General features: G+C 40.1%; 1 protein-coding gene across 2 annotated transcripts in view; it reads left to right on the top strand.

Moving 5' to 3' along the window:
- The window catches only part of LRFN5 (leucine rich repeat and fibronectin type III domain containing 5), a 122655-nt gene extending 113499 nt beyond the window's left edge, over positions 1 to 9156 (top strand). For both annotated transcript variants that reach the window (XM_034437511.3, XM_034437512.3), the window contains exon 4: positions 8665 to 9156. In XM_034437511.3, coding sequence (XP_034293402.1) covers positions 8665 to 8777 — 113 coding nt within the window. In that variant the 3' untranslated portion in view covers positions 8778 to 9156. The remainder of the gene's footprint in view (positions 1 to 8664) is intronic.
- The last annotated feature ends 10987 nt before the right edge of the window (positions 9157 to 20143 follow it).

A 20143-nucleotide genomic window follows, 5' to 3' on the forward strand; every position in this document is an offset into this window, starting at 1 on the left:
TGAGAGATTACAGGGTCAGTTGTGTTGTTCAAACATGGCTGCTGTGAAGCAATTGCTTAAAGGAGCAGATTTCATTGGACAAGTTGTTATTTTTAAAATCTGTATCAGTGCATCATTATTTAAATATTGGGGTGGGGGTGGGGTTTACTGAAAAAAAAAATCTAGGGTCAGAAAAAGCCTATTTCCATTATTTGATTTGGTTTTTTTTTTTTAAATTGAGTTGCATTTCAGTCTTCTTTTTTTCCATTTTCCTTCTCACGTTGAGGGTCAATTTTAGGTGGCAGTAGGGCAATCTCTGCCCAGCAACGTGGCAGCATATAGTTAACCTTGGCTGATCTTAAAAAAGCTAAGCAAAATCAAACCAGAAGGAAGATCACCAGGATAACCAAGTCGAACTAACAAGTTAGGGTAATAACCAACTAGCTAGCTTATGAATAGATTTCCAGTTGTGTCTCTTGATTCTTTTCTTCCAAAATATTTGTGTCTCAGCCCTATTTCTGTACTTGAAAAAAATATTTAGCAGACTTCATTGGATTAGCAGATGTGCTAATTCAATCCCTACCCTCCTACCAAGGATTTCTGGTCACAGTGCCAATTCACTGCTGAGACATTAGCCAGCTCTCTACATTGTATGACCTATTTGCATTTCAGTTGATGCAGCATTGAGCAAGAGAAGTTGAGTTGGTTTCTTCTATCGTTGGTAGTCTTCTTGAATGAAACCTTGTGGGAGATGGTCAGCTTTTGAATTGGGTTATCCATAGAACGACTACATTTATATGTCCTGAATAGATGGAATAAAAATAATGTCGAACAGCTGGGAGGAAGAGAAAAGCTTAGCAAGAGAACAGAGATGATTAGAAAGGCTCCAGACTTGTAGGCATTTTTTTTGGCCAAACTTTTAATTGATCCCATGCTGGTTTTTCTGCATTGGCTACCTTCCTTGAAGCCCTGGTGGTGCAGTAGTTAGAATGCAGTATTGCAGGAAAACTCTGCCCACAGTCTAGCATTTGATCCTGATGGGGCTCAAGGTTGAATCAGCCTTCCACCCTTTTAAGGTTGGTAAAATGAGAACGCAAATTGTAGGAGGCAATATGCTGACATTGTAAACTGCTCAGAGAGTGCTGTAAAGCACTATGGAGCAGTATATAAGGCTAAGTGCTATTGCTATGAGAAATTACAGGAAGTGCTGACAACCCCAAAGAAGGGAAATCTGCAGCCTTCCAGATCCTGAAAAAATCTAGCATTCCTCAACATTGATCTTGTTATCTGGAGTCGTACTTTAGCAGCATAGATGGATCTCATATCCCTCTTTGACTTTAGATTCATTTCATTGAAGCAGAGAACCAAAAATGTAAGCCCATTAAGGCATCTTAATCAAAGGAGCAATGAGTGGAATTAAACCCCTCTTGTTGACTTTTTGCCATTTGTGTGTGTGAACTTTTGTACCAAATGTTTCAGATTGTTCCTACAAACTTACTCTTATTCTGGCTGGAATGAAGGCTTGGATAGAAAGAGAGGGCCTGTGTTACATCGTCCTATGGATTTTTTTGTGGTTTGATGTTATGAAGATGGCGCTCCTTTTCATTCTCCCCCCCCACTTTCCACAAAGTCTTCTGATCTGATAAATTTTGCATAGTTGCTTTCTTTCTATTGCTACACAACTTGATGATCTGCAAATTGTTGTCAAATGCTGTTGTGCAAATAACAGGATTGGATCGTTGCACATCCTGTTATACATAATATATTTTATGTATATATTTAAAAGTTCCAGGCTGCAAAATGAAGGAACCTCAGATGGTCTTTGATGAAGGACTACATTGTTTCATGAAGTTCCTTCAATTGGGGGGCCAATTTGGGGCCTGAATTACAAGAACCTGTTAGGGTTATAGTCATAGAATGGATATTATGGAGGCTTTGTGTCCAATTACAAAATTCTTATTTCTTAGAAGGCAAGTTGTAGAAGGCGGTAGCACTTAGCCAACCTTGGCTGATCTTGAAAACACTAAGCAGATATTGAACTAGTTAGTAGTTTGATGAGGACCACACATGCATAGCCCGGCTCTGTAAATGAGAATGAGCGGAGACAAATATTCTAGAAAATAAAGATGGTTCTGGCATACTCTTGCCAAGGAAATGACATGAACATGCATAAAGTCACCAGAAGTGGAGTGCAACTTGAGGAAGCTTTATATAAAAAAACTAAGTAAAAGGCAGAAGTAAACTCTGAGTCTACACATGATATACTTTTGCCAAAAGAGCACAATTAAATATTCTAGTTCAGTGTTTCTCAACCCTGGCTAGTTTAAGGCAGTGGTGAAATTCAATTTTTTTTACTACCGGTTTGTGGGTGTGGCTTGGTGGGCATGGCAGAGGAAGGATACTGCAAAATCTCCATTCCCTCCCCACTCCTGGGGGAAGGATACTGCAAAATCTCCATTCCCATCCCACTCTGGGGTCAGCCAGAGGTGATATTTGCCGGTTCTCCAAACTACTCAAAATTTCCGCTAATGGTTCTCCAGAACCTGTCAGAACCTTCTGAATTTCACCCCTGGTTTAAAGTGTCTGGACTTCAACTCTCAGAATTCCCCATTCCATTTGCTGCATGCAGAATTTTGGGAGTTGAAATTGAGACATCTTCAAGTGGCCAAGATTGAAAAATACTGCTATAGTTCATAAAAAGAATAATCTCGATGCTGGATGGGTTTCAGTGAGCTTCACAGGAATTCTAAGAAATATACATGATACTATAGGTTGATACTTTACCCTGCAAAATGCCAACATCCCATTTAGCTATGTGTTTAAAGTGTTTAAAAGTCTTTTTAGAAGTCAGATAAGTCCAGGAGCATGACAGAGAAGCATCTTGAGGATTAGGTTTTTTAAAGGAGAGAAACAAGAATGAGAGAATATCAGAATAAAAAAGAAATATTTTTAAAACAAGGAGAAAGTGGGATAAGAAAAATACTGCATGCCAACAGGTTTTCCATAGTTTGTAGCCTTTAAGTCCACCCAAGATGCTCACTGTTTTTCTAGTACCAAATTCAGCTGTATGAGTTGTTTTCCTTGCTATTTCCATAGTGAAATCAATTGAAATAGCAGTGCTTTATAACTGATAAATATTAATATTAATATGAATTGCTGACCTTCCCCTGCTGGGAAAGAGAATGCTTGGCCTTTCTCTTTGATCCTGTTTTGGACCTAATTGAATTTTTTTTAATATCTTCAAATCAGTGTTGATTTCTGGCAAAAATGCCTGGAGTCAAAGTTAATCAAGTGAACTTGGGTCAGTCCTAGGAAGCAATCAATGGCAAACCATTTCAGAGATCTTGCTAAGAAAACTGCAAGGACTAGTTATGGCAAGATTTCTGAAGAGGTTTGCCATTGCCTGCTTCCTAGGACTGAGAGTTAATGACTGGTCCAAGTTCACTTGATTAGTTTTGACCCTAAGGTGGGACTGGGAATCACAGTCTCCTGATTTCTGGCCTGGTGTCTTATCCATTACGCCAAACTGGTCCAAATGGATTACTGTCTGAATGATAGTAGTAAAAATAATAATTAGAATGACTGTGGCAAAAGAAAGCAAAGATAGTATCGATAGTAATAGGCATCCTGGATGCAATTCCAAAACATCTAGAACTCGCAACATCATTGGCATTGACAAAATTACGATCAGTCAATTGCAAAAAGCAGCTTCACCTGGAACAGCTTACAGCAAGGGTGTCAAACTTGTGGTATAATGTTGCGGTCACGTGATGTTTCGTGGCGTTTTTCCCATTTGCGGAGCTGGGGTGGGTGTGGCCTCCATGTGATGCTTCCGGCCCATGGGCTGCTGGTTTGACACCCTGGCTTACAACCTAAGATGATACCTTTAATACTATTAAACAGCAACAACAACTGCCTACTTCAGGTCCTTGGGAAGGAGTCGATAGGGGGCCGGAAATTCCAAATTCAGCCTAAACATCTAAAAAGCTAAAAAGCTATTAATACCAAGATCATGTGCCTCCTATTCTCTCTTGATCGAGTCTATCCTATGGAGTGAGTATGGCATTTTTCTCCTTCAAAACCAGAGGTAAAACCTGACAGAACTGGATCTAAATGGAGTAAGAACACTTTACGTTGTGTTGGGATAATTTCTTAAGCGACTAGTCAAAAGTTCCAGTTGCTTCAGGTACTGTATAGACAAATCGTCTCCTCTCAAAGGATACCTTATAACTTTCTGAGTCTGGTCACCCCCATCTCTGTTGTATCATAAGCCAAGAAGACTTAAATGTTCGTTTCTCAGGTGGTCAGCATTTTATCAATTATTAATCATTCAAAATATTACATTGGACTGAAGCTCCATTTATAGCAATTACATGAAATGCGGAATCTAAGCCCTGTGATTTTGAAAATAGTCACAAACGTGCCTTAGCATGATGCCTAGATTCCTGCTGTTAATTGTCTTAGAGAACTGACTATGGGGAACCCCTAAACATCCAGAGGAGCTGTGATGCCAACACTTTGAAGAAACAGTAATGGTAGGACACACTCTTTTCCACTGTTAATGTCTCGCGATACTCTAAATCAGAACTTCAAATCTGTGTTGGACTAGCCTGTATTTTTTTTATCTGCATTATCATTTCTGGCTGTTTCTTCATTACCTTTTGCTGAAGAATATACCAAAGAGTTGCATAACTCTATATACAGGCATAGGATACTTGGATGCAGTTTTGGCAAATGTGCCTGTTATCTCACACGGCAGTCTGGACTTCAAATCATAAGAGCTGAAAATTTCCCCAGAGTCTGTGAGAAACCTTTGAAATCCATTAACCTTTCTCAGCCTTTATAGAAGAAGAAAAAGAAGCAACTCTAAATCAGAAAGTGATCTGTCTATGATAAAATCTAGCTGTCTGTCCATCTGTCATATGTCATATTTCTCTCTCCTTCCTCCCTCTCCCTCTCTCTCCCCCCCCTCTCTCTATAATTTATATTTCATTAATAAAGAAATAAAGGGAGATATAAATTTGGTATAAAATGGTTTGTCGTGAATGCGACTGCTTGAGGGCTCCTGGATTGGAGCTGAAAGGCAAAACGGATGCAGTATGCTCCCTCCCACATGCTGGGGTAGACCAGGTGTCTCGATAGAAAAACTATATATATATATCTCCAGGTTTTTACTATGTAACCAGGGTTTTTCTGCAGTCCTAGCTCAGTGGAATCACATCCACTCGATTCTGGGCTTTTTTCTTTCTGGCAGCCAGCAAGTTCTTGCTGCCAGGTGAGAGACTTATATAGATCTATTTCTGGCTCGTTAGCCATCATCAGTAAGCCACACCCACATCTCATGTATCCTCCCTCTAAAGGTACAATATCTATTTTCTTACTTCTTCGTAGGATTTATGTGTGTTGGTTACGTAGGAAAAACCTGGCTAGAGGAAAAAAACACACATAAATCGTACGAAGAAGTAAGAAAATAGATATTGTACCTTTACAGGGAGGATACATAAGATGTGGGTGTGGCCTACTGATGAAAGCAAACGAGCTAGAAATAGATCTATATAGGTCTCCCACCTAGCAGGAAGAGCTTGCTGGCTGCTAGAAAGGAAAAAAAGCCCAGAATCGAGTGGATGTTATTCTACTGAGCTGGGGCTGCAGAAAAACCTTGGTTACGTAGGGAAAACCTGGCTAGAGGAAAAACATATATCCATCCATCATCCATCCATCTATAATCTATCTATCTATCACATGTAATAGCCACCCATATCACAACATAATATCTATAAAAGGCTTACAATAAAAACAATAAACCCTAATGCTAAAAAAATTAAAAGATCTCAACTATACTATTAATAACAATACTATCTTCTCTCCAAGATAGTGGGGAGAATTGGTATTAAAAACAATGCAGCCATCTCATCATTTCTCTTTTCCTTGAGATCCCCAGGCTTCCTGGCACAGCCATGACTTCTAGAAGAGTGTGAAGGATGGGGCCAATCTCATCTCAGGAATGAAATGATGTTCCACAGGGCAGGTGCCACAACAGAAAAGGCCTGTTTCCTGAGTCACATCAGATGAAACTCTTTTGTGGATGGCATCTGCAGTATTCCTCTTCTGTCAGACGTGTTGGGAAAGGCAGTTGTAATTAGGTGGAGGTGGTCCCTCAAATAACCTGTCCCCATGCCATGAAGGGTTTTAAAAGTCAAAACTAGTCCTTTGAATTGGACTCTAGCAAACTGGCAGCCAATGCAGCTCACAGAGCAGAGATGTGCTGTGCCATTGTAGGGACACAAGAACTGCCTGCAATGCTGCATTTTTGTACCAGCTGAAACTTCCAGATACTATTCAAAGGTAGCCTCATGTAGAACGCATTACCGTAGTCCATTTGAAATGTGAATAGGGCATGAGTGATGGTGAGTAGAGCCTTTCAGTCAAGGAACAGGTAAAATTGGAGCATAACACAAAGCTGTGCAAAAGCCCTCCTAGTCACAACTTCCACCTGGCTCTTTGAGCAGGAATCATAATATCCTCAAGGTATTCTGTCAACTTGTGATGATTCAAGGCAGGGGTGAAATGCTACCGGTTCACTCCTGTTTGGGTGAACTGGTAGTAAAAAAATGCTTTAAAAAAGTAAAAAAGAGGTTCCAACGATCACAGCTGTGCAGCACGATTGTTGGAACCTTTTTTTTTTTACTTTTTTAAAGCATTTTTTTACTACCGGTTCGGGTGAATAGGTAGTAATAAATACTTAAAAAAGTAAAAAAAAAAAAAAAGTTGGCCATGGCCACCCAGTCACATGACCCTCCCCCCCACCAAGCCACACCCACACAAACCAGTAGTGAAAAATTTTGCATTTTGTCACTGATTCAAGGGCATGCTGGAATAAATGGGTTGAGCGTGTGTATTGAGGTTCTCCAAAGGAGTCATCCTGAGAAACTAGTCATGGAAAAGGTTGTTTGCTTCAGCTCCAGCAGAGAGACTGATTAGAAATATAGCAGCAGAGTCTCTAGTTTTTTCCTGATTGCCAAACACAAGATGCATATTCCACCCCCACCCCCCTTTCTGTTCAATCATATCCAATTCTTGGAGACTTCTTTACCAGTCCCTGAAGTTTTCCTGGCAAAGGTTTTCAGAAGTGATTTGGCATCTCCTCCTTCCAAGGGCTGAAAGAAAATGACTGGCCCAAAGTCACACAACTGGCTTTGTGCCTAAGGCAGGACTAGAACTCATGGTCTCCCTGTTTCTAGCCTGATGCCTTAACCACTACGCCGAACTGGCTCTCTTAAGATATACATGCATTCCCCTAAATTAATACTCAAAAGAGCAGGTATCCATGAGAACAAAAGGAATTCCTTTACCTTAATGCAACCTCCCTTTTGCTCTGTGCATAAATGTTTCCCAACATGATTGAGTTCAACAAGCCATGAATTCAGATTAATTGCTCATTGGGGTGTCTTTTGCCAAGCTGACTTATTATTCTTGAGTTACATGTTTGTGTTTAAAAAAACGAACCCAGAATGTTGTGGAATCACTTTCTGCATTTTCTTCTAATCCTCACATTCAGCACAGCCTTCTCTTTAGCCTTGTTTGTTTCACAGCAAGGCATCCGAATCAATTAGTCAAGGTGTGCACTAACTATAGAGTTGAATTCCAGTCATGATTCGGTGCTTCAGGAAATAGCGCGTTTCCCTTTGTGACAAAATGGAAGCTGCCACTTCAACCTGAGGTCTAATCTACAGTGAAATCCCTGTTTCATTGGCTCAAATGAGGAAAGCAGAAAGGTTTTGGGTGGGGGAAGGAATACTGTGGCTGTTTTGCCTGTACTGTTTTCAAATGCAATTAGTTGACATTTGCCTCCATAGTACTGATGGAATTTCAAGCAATTAGGATGATCATAAACTGATAGAATTTTGTGATGGAAATTATTGCAACTTTGTGGGGAAGATTCAGTTGGTATATTCTGTCTTTGGCAAATGAGGCAAGGCAAAATTGAGGTATTTATCAGATGCTATAAGGAGAACAGCATATTAGCAGGTGCCAAGGGTGGTAGCACCATGTCCCCATGTTATCATTCCTGGTTGATATTGTTGGATGGATTGTTCCCTGTAATTAAAAAGTGGACTAGTCAGTCTTTTTTTTCTTCTCCCTCTCTTTAGCTTGATAGTCGGTGGTCCAATGGGGATATACAGTTGTATTGTCGAGGCAACATTGGACCATTTTGCTCACTTTCAGTTGCTTCACACTGATTTTCAGTTGGGTTGATCCTGTTTAGACTTATTTGATGTTCAGCCAAATCTAGTGTACACACGTTTCTCAGTTGCTATAAATAAGTTTCTCTCCCGCTGCCATAATTGGTTTAATTCATTTTCAAAGTCATCTAATGTTGTCCCTACTTCTTATGGTAGTAGGTATAATTCAGTAATGAATAGTGTACAAAGAAGTCTTAAATCTTTCTGTCTCATTCACAAGAGGAGAAGGGCATGTGCTGATTTTAAAAAAGGCAATCTGTCTGTCTGCCTTCCTTCCTTCCTTGTTCCATATACTCCAAAAATTTCTGTTCTGATCTGTTCTGGTTGAATGACAGCCACTCTAGGAAGACCAAAGTCTTATAGATTTGCAAGTTTGATGGGTGAGCTGCATCAGACATTTTATCTCCTTATAGTTCTCTCTGTTTCTGTTTCTACCACACAGAAGCTGGCAGTAGCCTGAAGAGTGCTTGCCTGCCTCCTCAGCCTCCTGAAAACGTGGCCACTAATGTTTGCACGCGACAAAAATCCATTCGATTTCAACTCACCGAAGATTGATAGGGCCAAATTTTGCTCCACCAGCAGGAACTTCACACCTGGTGCCTCAGGCCTGCTTCGAGAATCCAGAGACCAGAGATGCTGGAGACATGGTCTTCCCCCATTTTTCTTTGTGGAATCCCTTTCCCCCCCTTTTCCTCTTTTCTTTTCTCCACTCAAATCCTGCCAGCAAGTGTCTTTTTCTGGCCTTCAGGACTTTATGGGGGCGGGGAGGGAGTCGGGTAAAGCAAATAACAGAGAGAGAGAGAGAGAGCTGAGCGGAACCCTTGACCTCTGTTCTTCATATTTGTGGTTTCTGGTGGTGGTGGTGGTTGAGTTCACAGACTGTAAAATGATCCATTATGTCACACCACCCCTCAAAATAAATGTTTTAATATGAGCATTTGCATAGTGATTTGTTCATAAAAAGAACAGGATTCCAGAAAAAGCATAACTAATAGCGCCAGGGACTCCACTCTTTCCTGCATCAGTTAGGTCACTTGGATATAGCTTGAGGGCTTTGAAGGATCCACTTTCTCCATGAGGCTGGTAGGATGTTCCAGGTCATCTATGCATACCAAAGGCGAAAACTGAGCAAAAATTACCTGTCTTTTAAACCTATCCATTTTCCAACGATTTATGAAACACTGTGTTCTACCAGGACTATTTTATCCTTTGAAGATTCGATATGCAACCTTTGTTAAAATGAATACTTTGATCTCTAGGGCTTGAAGGTCTCTTTCTAGTAGAGCTATGAAATTTTAAACCACAGTGTTCGAAAACATAGGATTTCTCTATTTTACAATAGCCGTCCACATACCTCCGGAAATCGTTGAGCGAGGCAAGTATGCAACTTGCTTCACAGGATCATGCTAAACTTCATGTTTCTTTGCACAGGAATGAAGCCAATCCCAAATCAAAATCTGAAACGATGGTGGTGGTAAGGTACTGAATTCTGCTAAAAGTTTGGGGTATGCGGAGATCATAGTGTCGGTTTAGCATGCAAAAAGTCTTGTGGAACTCCCGGTTTGAAGATCACTCATCTCTGCCATGAATGGTGATTAAGGATTGAAACGTATATTTCAGTACTACCCTGTTTTCCCCCAAATAAGAATTCCCTGATAATAAGCCCAATCGGGCTTTTGAGCGCATGGCAATAAGGCCAAGCACTTATTTCAGGGTTCAAAAAAATATAAGACAGGGTCTTATTTTCGGGGAAACACAGTAGAAATAGCTTTTTCTTTGGGGATCCTTCCTTTGAAGATCTTAAGGATTACTCAGACTATTAGATGCTCCTTTTATCCTGCTTCATCATAATCCCCTTCTTGACTGTGAATGCAGTGGGCAAACCACACAATGTCTTCAAGATGAAAATGATCCCAAGCTGTCAGTACAACATCACGTTGAGTAAAGTAATGCCAGTTTGAAGTTTTCTTGCAGGGAGAAACCAGCATTTTGCTTGACAGTTGCCCTTTCATGCCCTTTAAGTTACTTAATAAATCCAGGATAAATAGCAATTTGAGAGTAAAATACTTAGGGGCTATATAAAAAGTAACAAGAGGCCATTGCCTAGCGTAAACAAGCCAAACCGCTTTCTTCTCTTGGCCTTTAAATGCCTAATATAGGAACGATTTTGAGGCTGTGCAAATGGATAATTTGCCTTGGGATACTGCAACTACAGGATTTTTCTTAATATGGGGAACTAGGCTCTGTACGAAATAAAAAAGCTCCCACTGAGCTGGAATGGAAGTATTTAGAGAATGGGTGTCAAGATTATTGTAATCAACAAATGAATGGATTATTTGTATGAGTTGGTCCATAGCTTCCCCAAAATGCCAAGTTCATCTCGTGGGTGGAGACAAACAATATTAAAGTCCAGCTTAAGTTTACCCTAAAGAAAGATAACCAGGACCCAGAGTCTCTTTTATGATATTCCAATTTATAATGCTAAGAAAAATCTGGACCCTGTCCTGTGATCCATATAGCAGCAACCAATTGTTTTGAAGCTAGCTTCAACATTCTTTTTCATGTAATAATTAATGACTTGTTACTGATTTAAGATTTTGACAACTTATTTTGTTCCACAAACATGGCTCTTTTTTTGTTTTGATTGTTAGGAATGAGCAGGAAGCTAAACTCAATTATTACTATTATTTTTTTTACCGCCAGAGAGAAATGTGTAGGGCAAAGAGAAATCACTTTCATGTTTTAGGTCTGGAATTGTTTATAATCTGTCAGAAACTTGTGATGTGAAGGTGGGAAGAAAGTGCAGCTCACAACAAAGGAACCTCACTATCTATTTTCTGAAAAGGAAAAAGGTGACATTGAAATCCCTATTGTGGCACCCATCAGCACCAATCTGCCCCTGAAGAGATCTATCAGACTTTGCCCTGTCCTACCATTTTTATTTTTTTAAAGCAAATATATTTTAATGTTAAATTACAAATATAAATCTGCATTTTTAGAAGACCCTTGGATTCCACGTGAGTCTCCATAAGCATTACTGGAAAATTTAAACAATGATGAGAGAAAGAGAGAGAGGTTTGTGGAAAAGATCCTGGAAAGCTAGAGAGAAAGGCAAGGAATAGAATTAGAACAGTATAGAAAGAGTAGAGTAGAGTAGAGTAGAGTAGAGTAGAGTAGAGTAGAGTAGAGTAGAGTAGAATACAATAGAATACAATAGAATACAATAGAATACAATAGAATACAATAGAATTCTTTATTGGCCAAGTGTGATTGGACACACAAGGAATTTGTCTTAGGTGTATATGCTCTCAATGTACATGAGGATAAATATATATTCATCAAGAATAAAAAGATACAACATTTAGTGATAGTGTTTTATGAATTATGAAATGAATTATTGGTCAACCCATGGATATATAGTTTTGTGACTGGCCATGTCTATTGCACCATCCATTTTGGGACTGGGACAGCCACGTTTTCTGAAAAGGAATATTGGATAGAAAGAATAACATGTATTCCTCCGCTGTGTAATTAGTTTGTGGAACTGGCTATCACAAAATGCAATCAATGTCATAGATTTAGAAGGCTCTTTTCTTTTCAGCCTTTGACCCAACATCAACTAGTCAAGGAAGATAGCTTCGTCCCTTTTCTGACTCTCCTTCGACTGTCCCAGCAACAACAAACCTTTGTAGAATTAAGCAGGCATCCGGGTAATTCTCAACTTACGACTACAATGGGCCTGCCCATTAGAGACACAAGTTGTAACGATCGTAAAATGAGTCACCAATGTGATCAACCGGATTTTATGACTTTTGTGGCAGTCACTAAGTGAGCCAATTGTTTGCTTTGGGCCAGTTTTTGCTGAAAAGTAAATGCCGGTTTTTCTAAAACATGGCCATGGGATAAAGGAACACTGTAAATGGCTGCCAATGCGGGATGGCTGCCAAGTGTCCAAAATGGCACGTGACTTGTGTTTGTGTGTGTGTGAGAGAGAGAGCAGCAGTAGAACTAGGTATTAAGCAACCCCAGGGAAGTCCTTTGTAACAGTTGCTAAGCGATAGGTCGTAATTCAAGCACTATCTGTTTCTTTGAGGTGACAATCAGAATAAAATAAAGTGTAATTTTAAGATGCTTGAAACTATTTCTAAAGTTTCCTTGGAATATAGCCCAAGAAAACATCTTTACCTAAACTCTGGCCTCTAATGGACAGCTGTCATCTCTCCCCTGCTTAATTAAAAGTACATGACACCCCTGATGTGTTCCAGCATTGCCCTTCATTATTCCAGGGTGCTCATCCTGAAACAATTGACTGACCTTTGAGACATCAAACCAAATTAGATTTTTTCCCTCCAATAAATTCCATATAATTGGAGGTGTCCAGCTTGATTGTTATCTGTCACTTGATGTCTTGACAAAGGAATTAAAAGGACCTAGGTTTGATGGTTCTTTTCTCATAGTGTTTACGTGTGAGACAGACAGGTGGGGAAGAAGAGACTGGTTGCAGGCAGCACATAAGAGAATCCTGAAATAACACAGGCCCTCTAAAGCAGGGTCTCCAACTTTGGCAACTTTAAGCCTGGCGGACTTCAACTGGGAGTTGAAGTCCACCAGGCTTAAAGTTGCCAAGGTTGGAGACCCCTGCTTTAAACCTCCCAGTTGAACACAACTCCCGTCTCTGTACAAACTCACACATAATTGCCTCTTGCTGCATAATTCGTGGTTAGAAGAACTAATAGAAATGCTAAATCATGGGTAACCCCCAGCTACGTTTACAGGTAGTCCTTGACTTAATGATCACAATTGATCCCCAAAAATACTGTTGTGAAACATTTGTTAAGTGAATTGTGCCCCATATTACAACTTTCCTTGCCACAGTTATTCAGTGAATCACTGTGGTTGTTAAGTTAGTAACCCAGTTGTTAAAGGAATCTGGCTTTCCCATTGACCAGGCTTGTAAAATGGTCACTAAAGGTGATGACATGACCCCGGGACACTCCTGTCATAAATATGAGCCAAGGATTCGAATTTTGATCCTGCGACCACGGGAATGCTGCAGTGGTTGTAAGTGTGAAAAACATGAATCACTTTTTTTCAGTGTTGCTGTAACTTTGAATGGTCACTAAATGAACTGTGATCACTAAATGAACTGTTGTAGGTGGAGGACTACCTGTATTTTCCCAGCTCTTTCAACTCTCTGCTTAACACTTTCAGAGAATCATAGCAGTGCCTACAATGGATAAACATTCTGGAACTCTGTCCCAAAGGTGCTTTTTCAAGAGGCAACTGAACTTTTTTGTTTTTCTTTGAAGACGTTCCACTTCTCATCCAAGAAACTTCTTCAACTCTGAGAAGAAGAATCTTCTTGAATTAGAAGCAAAAATTCTTCAAAGAAAAAACATCTTCAAAGAAAAGCAAGAAAGTCCAGTTGCCTCTTGAAAAAACATCTTTGGGACAATCCTGACTTGGAAGACTGAGAATCTCCATAAACATTCTGGAGCTCTTTTCATTTGCACAGTCAACAGCACTTCACCCCTTGTTGCAGAAGAGAATGGCTCTCAAGATCAGTTGTCCTTCTACTAAAGGATCACAAGCCCTTTCAAAGAGAAGGCTTGAAAATGACCTTTCAGGATTTCTGCTTTAAGACTCCATTCAATCACAGAACCAATTGGTTTTTCTCAAAACGTATGGACTTCAATTCCTAGAAATCCCCAGTCACCATGTTGGCTGGAGAATTCTGCGAGTTGAAGTCCATCAACTTAAAGTTGCTAAGGTTGAAAAACTCTTCTAAACCTTTCCTGGTGCAGAGCAATCTCCGAAGGATTTTTATTTTTACATAATATGCAAGGTCTTCACAATACAGAACAAATATTCTTGCCACTTTCTGTTTAAGATTCCAGGCTGGACCCTGGCCAGCTTTCAGTCTGCCTCTGGTAGCGTTTCCCTGAAGCCAAGTCTCAATTGCATTGCTTGGAACTGTGGTTGCATTGTCTCCATCTCAGGCAGACATCCTACTACCTGTTTCCCCAAAAATAAGACATTCCCTGATAATAAGCCCAATCGGGCTTTTGAGCACATGCACTAAAATAAGCCCACCCCCTGAAAATAAGCCCTCCCCCAAAATATTTAAATGCATGTGCAGCCAGTCCCTGCCATTTCCTCTGGTTAGGGTTAGGGAGACAGATGGAAATCAGGTAAGACGGCAAGAGGAGACCCGTTTTGTTCCACGTGCCTCAAAATAATCAGACCTTCCTGAAAATAAGGCTAAATGCTTATTTTGGGGTTCAAAAAAATATAAGGTTCTTATTTTCAGGGAAACATGGTAGAACTCACTGCCCCTAATCCCTGACCCACAGATGCTGCTCCCCTGCCCTTGCTAGGGAGGCCTAGGTTTCTAAAATGGGGGAAGCCAAAATTTAGTGCATGAGGTAACATTTTTGCAAACTTCACGGGCTAGGTTGCACAGCCCTGTGCTGAGAGATGGAGAGAGAAGCTAGCAAATGGAAAATGCCTGAGCTACATGTAAAAGCTGAAGTAGGGTAACATTTCAGAGTGGCAGTGTTAAGCCAGAAAGACCTTCATTAAAATTTCAGTGGAGAATCTTTAAGCAAGCTGCTGTTTTTCAACCTCAAATGCCCTGAGATGTACAGGGATGAAGTAAAGCCAACTTTGCTCAAAGAAATGTGAGAAACTCAAATGCCAGCTTCAGCAGCCTGAGGTCCTCCAGGTCAGGGGTCTCCAACCTTGGCAACTTTAAGACTTGTAGACTTCAACTTCAGCTTTGCTGCTGAGGAATTCTGGGAGTTGAAGTCCACAAGTCTTAAAAGTTGCCAAGGTTGGAGACCCCTGCTCCAAGTCCCTCCATCTCATGGAGTTTGATTCTACCACTCTTTAGGACGGCATCCCCATGCATTTGTTTTCTGACTTCCCCATTTTTCTCCAGAGAGATTTTAAGGCTCCAGAAAAGCAGAAGGGATAGGAAAAGTAAACAGATTCATCTAGCCAGACAGCAGCAAGGAACAATCTTTCCTCATTCCCATTTCTTGAACAAGACTGTTTCCATTTACCCCTCAAAACTATGTTTCTAGGTGTTCACAAAACAGACTGAGTAAGATCAAGAAAAAAAATTAGTGACTGGATTCACATATCATGCTAAGCTTGGTGAGGGCTAACCTAAGTTAGCTTTCTTGTGGCTTAACATGTTGTGTGAACCCAGTGCATTTTGTGAATCGATTCAGTGCATTGTACCAACCCAGAAAAAGAGTATTTCAATTATTTTATTTATTTATTTATTTTATTAAATTTCTATACCGCCCTTCTCCCGAAGGACTCAGGGCGGTGAACAGCCACAAGATAAAAACACATAAATACAAAAATTTAAAATCAAATAAAAACGAATTAAATAATTTGGCTGAATTTAAAATACCCCATAATTTAAAACAAATTAAAATTTACATTTAAAAAGGGGAGAGGATTTAGGCCAGGATTTAGGCCTAACCAAATTAAGCATGCAAATTTCAATCTAGGCTGAGGATTGAATTTAGGGACCTTCTTGATATATATCTTGCAAGTCTAAACTTAGCAGGGCCTTGTATGGATAGTTTGTTGACTTCTGTGGAATTTGCCCGCTTGTCTGTGATAGTAACTTCAATGCTTTATCTAGTTCAGGGGTGTCTAACCTTGGCAGCTTTGAGACTTGTGGACTTCAACTCCCAGAACTCCCCAGCTGGAGTTGAAGTCCATAAGTCTTGAAGAAGCCAAGGTTGGATACCTCAGATCTAATCTGAATCTATCAATTGGATGAGCCACCTCAGTGATTGCCAATGCTGCTGCTGCTGCTTAAACATTTGCAACAGTCTGGAAAATGCTCTCAAGGTGATTGGAGAAATCTAGGGAGCAAAGTAATAGTAATAATTCTTGTAACAAAACCTGTGCATGTGCACAATGTCTGAGAAGTGGCTTCTTCGATTGTCAATGAAAAAAGAGGAAAATGAAGAAAATAATCTCTCTGCAGTTCCTCCTTACTTTCCCAATGCTCTTATTTCTTATTTTTAGCTCCTTGAATCCTAAGAATAAAGCATTCCAAGGAGAACTCCCATCTCTCAAATTCTATTCACAAATACATAGCCATGCATGACAATCCTGAGACAGTGCCCACGGGAGCTGTCCTCGGTGCTGAACTACTTGAGCTTTACAACACATCCTTGAAATAACCACCGGTTTGCTTCAAAAGAGACTTTAAATTACAACTCCTTGAGAATTGGAAGGGAGAGCCAGTTCGGTGCAGTGGTTAAAGCGTCAGGCTAGAAATCAAAAGACCATGAGTTCTAATCCCATCCTTGTTACAAAGCCAACTGGGTGACCTTGTGTCAGTCACTTCCTCTCAGCCCTAGGAAGGAAGCAATGGCAAAACACTTTGGAAATCTTATCAAGAAAACTTCCAGGTAGTATCCAGGAGTTGATGCTGACTTGAAGGCAGGCAGGCAGGCAGGCAGGCACACACAAATGTGTGTTGGAGCCTTGGTGGTGCAGCGGACTAAACTGCTGTTAAAGTAGCACTTAGCTGCCAGCTGCCTGCAATTACTGCGAGTTCAATTCTCACCAGGCTCAAGGTTGACTCAGCCTTCCATCCTTCCGAGGTAGGTAAAATGAGGACCCGGTTTGTGGGGGCAATAAGCTGACTTTGTATAAAATAGAACACAGCTTAGGGGGGGGGGCAAAAAGCCCTAGTAAGCAGGTATATACAAAAGTATGAAGGCTATTGCTTAATGCACTGTAAGCCGCCCTGTGTCTCCGGAGAAGGGCGGCATATAAATCAAACTAATAAATAATAAATAAATAAATAATAAATACACATCCTACATAAAAGTTGAAAAGGATGTTTTAGGGCAGCTTTTCCAATGTGGGCTCTTCAAAATCCTCCATCTCAATCCACAGCCAGTACTATCAAAGGTCATGCTGATTTAGAAGACTGAGGGTACAATCCAATTTAAGCACAAAATCATCATCATCATCATCAAGAGGTATTAATGATATCAACATCTACCAGATAGCCAATGCAACGTCGTGTCTAAATCCAGCCCCTTGTGTGTGCGCATGTGTGTGTGTATTGGGGTGAAGCTTTGATTCAGGGTGTCACTACACCTGCATCTTCTAGATTTTGATACTCTCTCCCTCATGTCAAATTAGGGGAAGCTGATTGAGACCAAATCCATTAATTTACTGAGAAGAATTCCTCTCTACATGTTTGTTTTCCCAAAAAGAGTTTTAAAAAATGAAAAGGTCTTTGCCCCAAGAATGATGTCACACATATAAAAAATAAATATATTGACTGTCAGTCACATTACTGAAGAGTAAGAGAGGACTAAAATGGTTCCGATTGCTTGAGTTAGATGGAGGAAGAAAAGACTCAGAGAATATGTGTTAAGGCTTAAGGCAATGTAGCATTTTCACCTAAAATATTCAACATCTTTCTAGCTGTCATTGGAAAAAGCTGTTTGAATAGTAGAAATATGTCACTTTTGAAAAAGAAAAGGGAAGTAGAAAACAAAACATGTTTTTTTTTTTACTGAGTTCTTCTTATATCCATCCTTAAAGAAAGAGCTCTGGGTCAACAGGCCAAGATTACACCTGATATGAAAAATGGTGAGAGAGAATCCCTCTTGCATTTGATATTTCTAATTTTTGTTTCACGGCTTCAACTCTATACTTCGGTTTCCTTCAGGTTTTGATGCCCAGTAGGGTAACTTCACCTGGTGGCCCTCCGAGACACAAGGGAGTCTCACATTTTCTCAGCTATTCACAGGTAGCAAGAAACTGCTGCTAAAACATTAGGTGCTAAAATCAATCTTCTGATGGTTGTGGTTGTAGCTAGTGTTATGTGCATTTCATCATATCTGGCACTATAAATACTCCTCCATTTTTTTTACAGCATATAAGCGTTCTATTTTTCCGCTTAGCAGGCATATGGCAAAAAAAGATACCGGATATTAATTGGTTTTATGCCGCACACACAATCTGAGAGAAAGGAAATATAACAATGTTGTAGCTGAGGGTTGAAATGAGAGGTCCTTGGTGCTCTCTGAACTTTGGTTGTTTTCTTTAAGATGTTATTTATTTATTTATTTATTTATTTATTTATTTATTTATTTATTTATTTATTTATTTATTTATTTATTTATTTATTTATTTATTTATTTATTCAGTTTGTATGCCGCCCCTCTCCAAAGACTCAGGATGGCTCACAATGCATTTAAAATCATTATAAAAAACATTTAAACATTAAAAACATTAAAACTCATTCACACCATTCATGGCCGGATCTCGTCAGATCGCAAGAGCGAGATCAAGGGCCCCAGGCCTGCCGGAAAAGCCAGGTCTTCACCGCTTTTTGGAAGGCCAATAGGGTGGGGATGGTCTGGACCTCAGGAAGTAACTGGTTCCAGAGAGCTGGGGCAGCCACAGAGAAGGCCCTCCCCCGCGGGCCCACCAGCCGGCATTGTTTAGCTGACGGGACCCGGAGGAGACCAACTCTGTGGGATCTTACCGGTCGTTGGGAGTTATGCGGTAGAAGGCAGTCTCGAAGATACCTTGGCCCTGAGCCATGTTTTATTTCCCAAGTTAGATAACATCAGCAGTGCTAGCAATGTTACCTAGTTTGGGTAATGAAACATCTACAAGAAAACAACCAAGCTAAGAGAGCACCAAAGTCCCCTCGTTTTAACAATGAGCTACAAATACTCTCCTTTATTGGTATAGTACTGTATGCTTTGCCACATTGTCTATAAATCCATTAGTGATCTCTGCTAAGTAAAAGATGATGAGGGGAGCTGCTATTTCCACGTTTTAATTCCCCCAATTGAACATCAATTGCTAATTGACTCAGATTACAATGACAACCATGGAGCAAACTACCAACCCAACTCTGAGAAACCAGGCGTTAATTAAATCTTGAAACAAGCAGAGAACAATGGAAGACTATCAGCATCAGAATGCATTAACCAGCCTGTGATTGTATAAATGAGGGTTTGAACAAATAGGGGGAGACATAAGAAAGCACACAGTGACAAACAGACATCTATCACCCTCCTTAAAGATGGGGTTATCAATTAATTAATTCAATCCAGAATCCACACAAGTAGATAGAAATATTGCAGAATAAGATAAAAGGTGCTTGTAGAATGAGGTTCCTCTAATGATCAGGGATGTGAATCACATATTGGGGGACTACAACTGCTACTCTTCCCCAAGGAGGTGTAACCTGTATGTTCAGAAGCCATCAACCTTGCCTAGGTAATTCCCCCAATTCCATTTCAATTACAAACAATGTTCAATAAATTATGTAAAGATTAAATAATCATAATTTTAAGACTGGGTAAGGGGGAGAGGATGGATGAAAAGGAATCAACTTATGAAAAAGAATAAATAGGGTCTATTGTAATTATGGCACTTACATTTTCCTCCAATCTATGTGGCTCCTTGATAGATTCCGTAAAATCCATATGTTGCAATCGATCCGTACAGTGTTTAGGTGCTATGCTTTGTTTGTAGACTATGGGCAATCTAGGAGGCAGAAGGTTTGTTTTTGCCACCTAGTCCAGTGTGTCTGGGTGAGAGAGGGACCTGTTTTGGAATCACATACTACACTAAAAATAAAATTTTCCAATGACTTTGAGCCAAGGAATCCACACAAGGAATTCCAAAGAACAGTAAGTGTGTTAAACTGTTCTAAGACACTTTTTCCAGTGCTGTTATAACTGAACGGTCAGTAAATGAACGGTGGCAAGTCAAACACCACCTGTCCTTGCATCAGACTCAGAAATGAACACCATCTCAAATGCTCCATTGACTGAATCTGACCTGCTGTGTGGATATCCCTGGACTACCTAGACCAGGGGTGTCAAACTTTATTTCATTGAAGGCTG

The sequence above is a fragment of the Pantherophis guttatus genome, chromosome 1 (assembly GCF_059756535.1).
Source record: "Pantherophis guttatus breed Tessera chromosome 1, ASM5975653v1, whole genome shotgun sequence".
Taxonomy (NCBI): Eukaryota; Metazoa; Chordata; class Lepidosauria; order Squamata; family Colubridae; genus Pantherophis; species Pantherophis guttatus.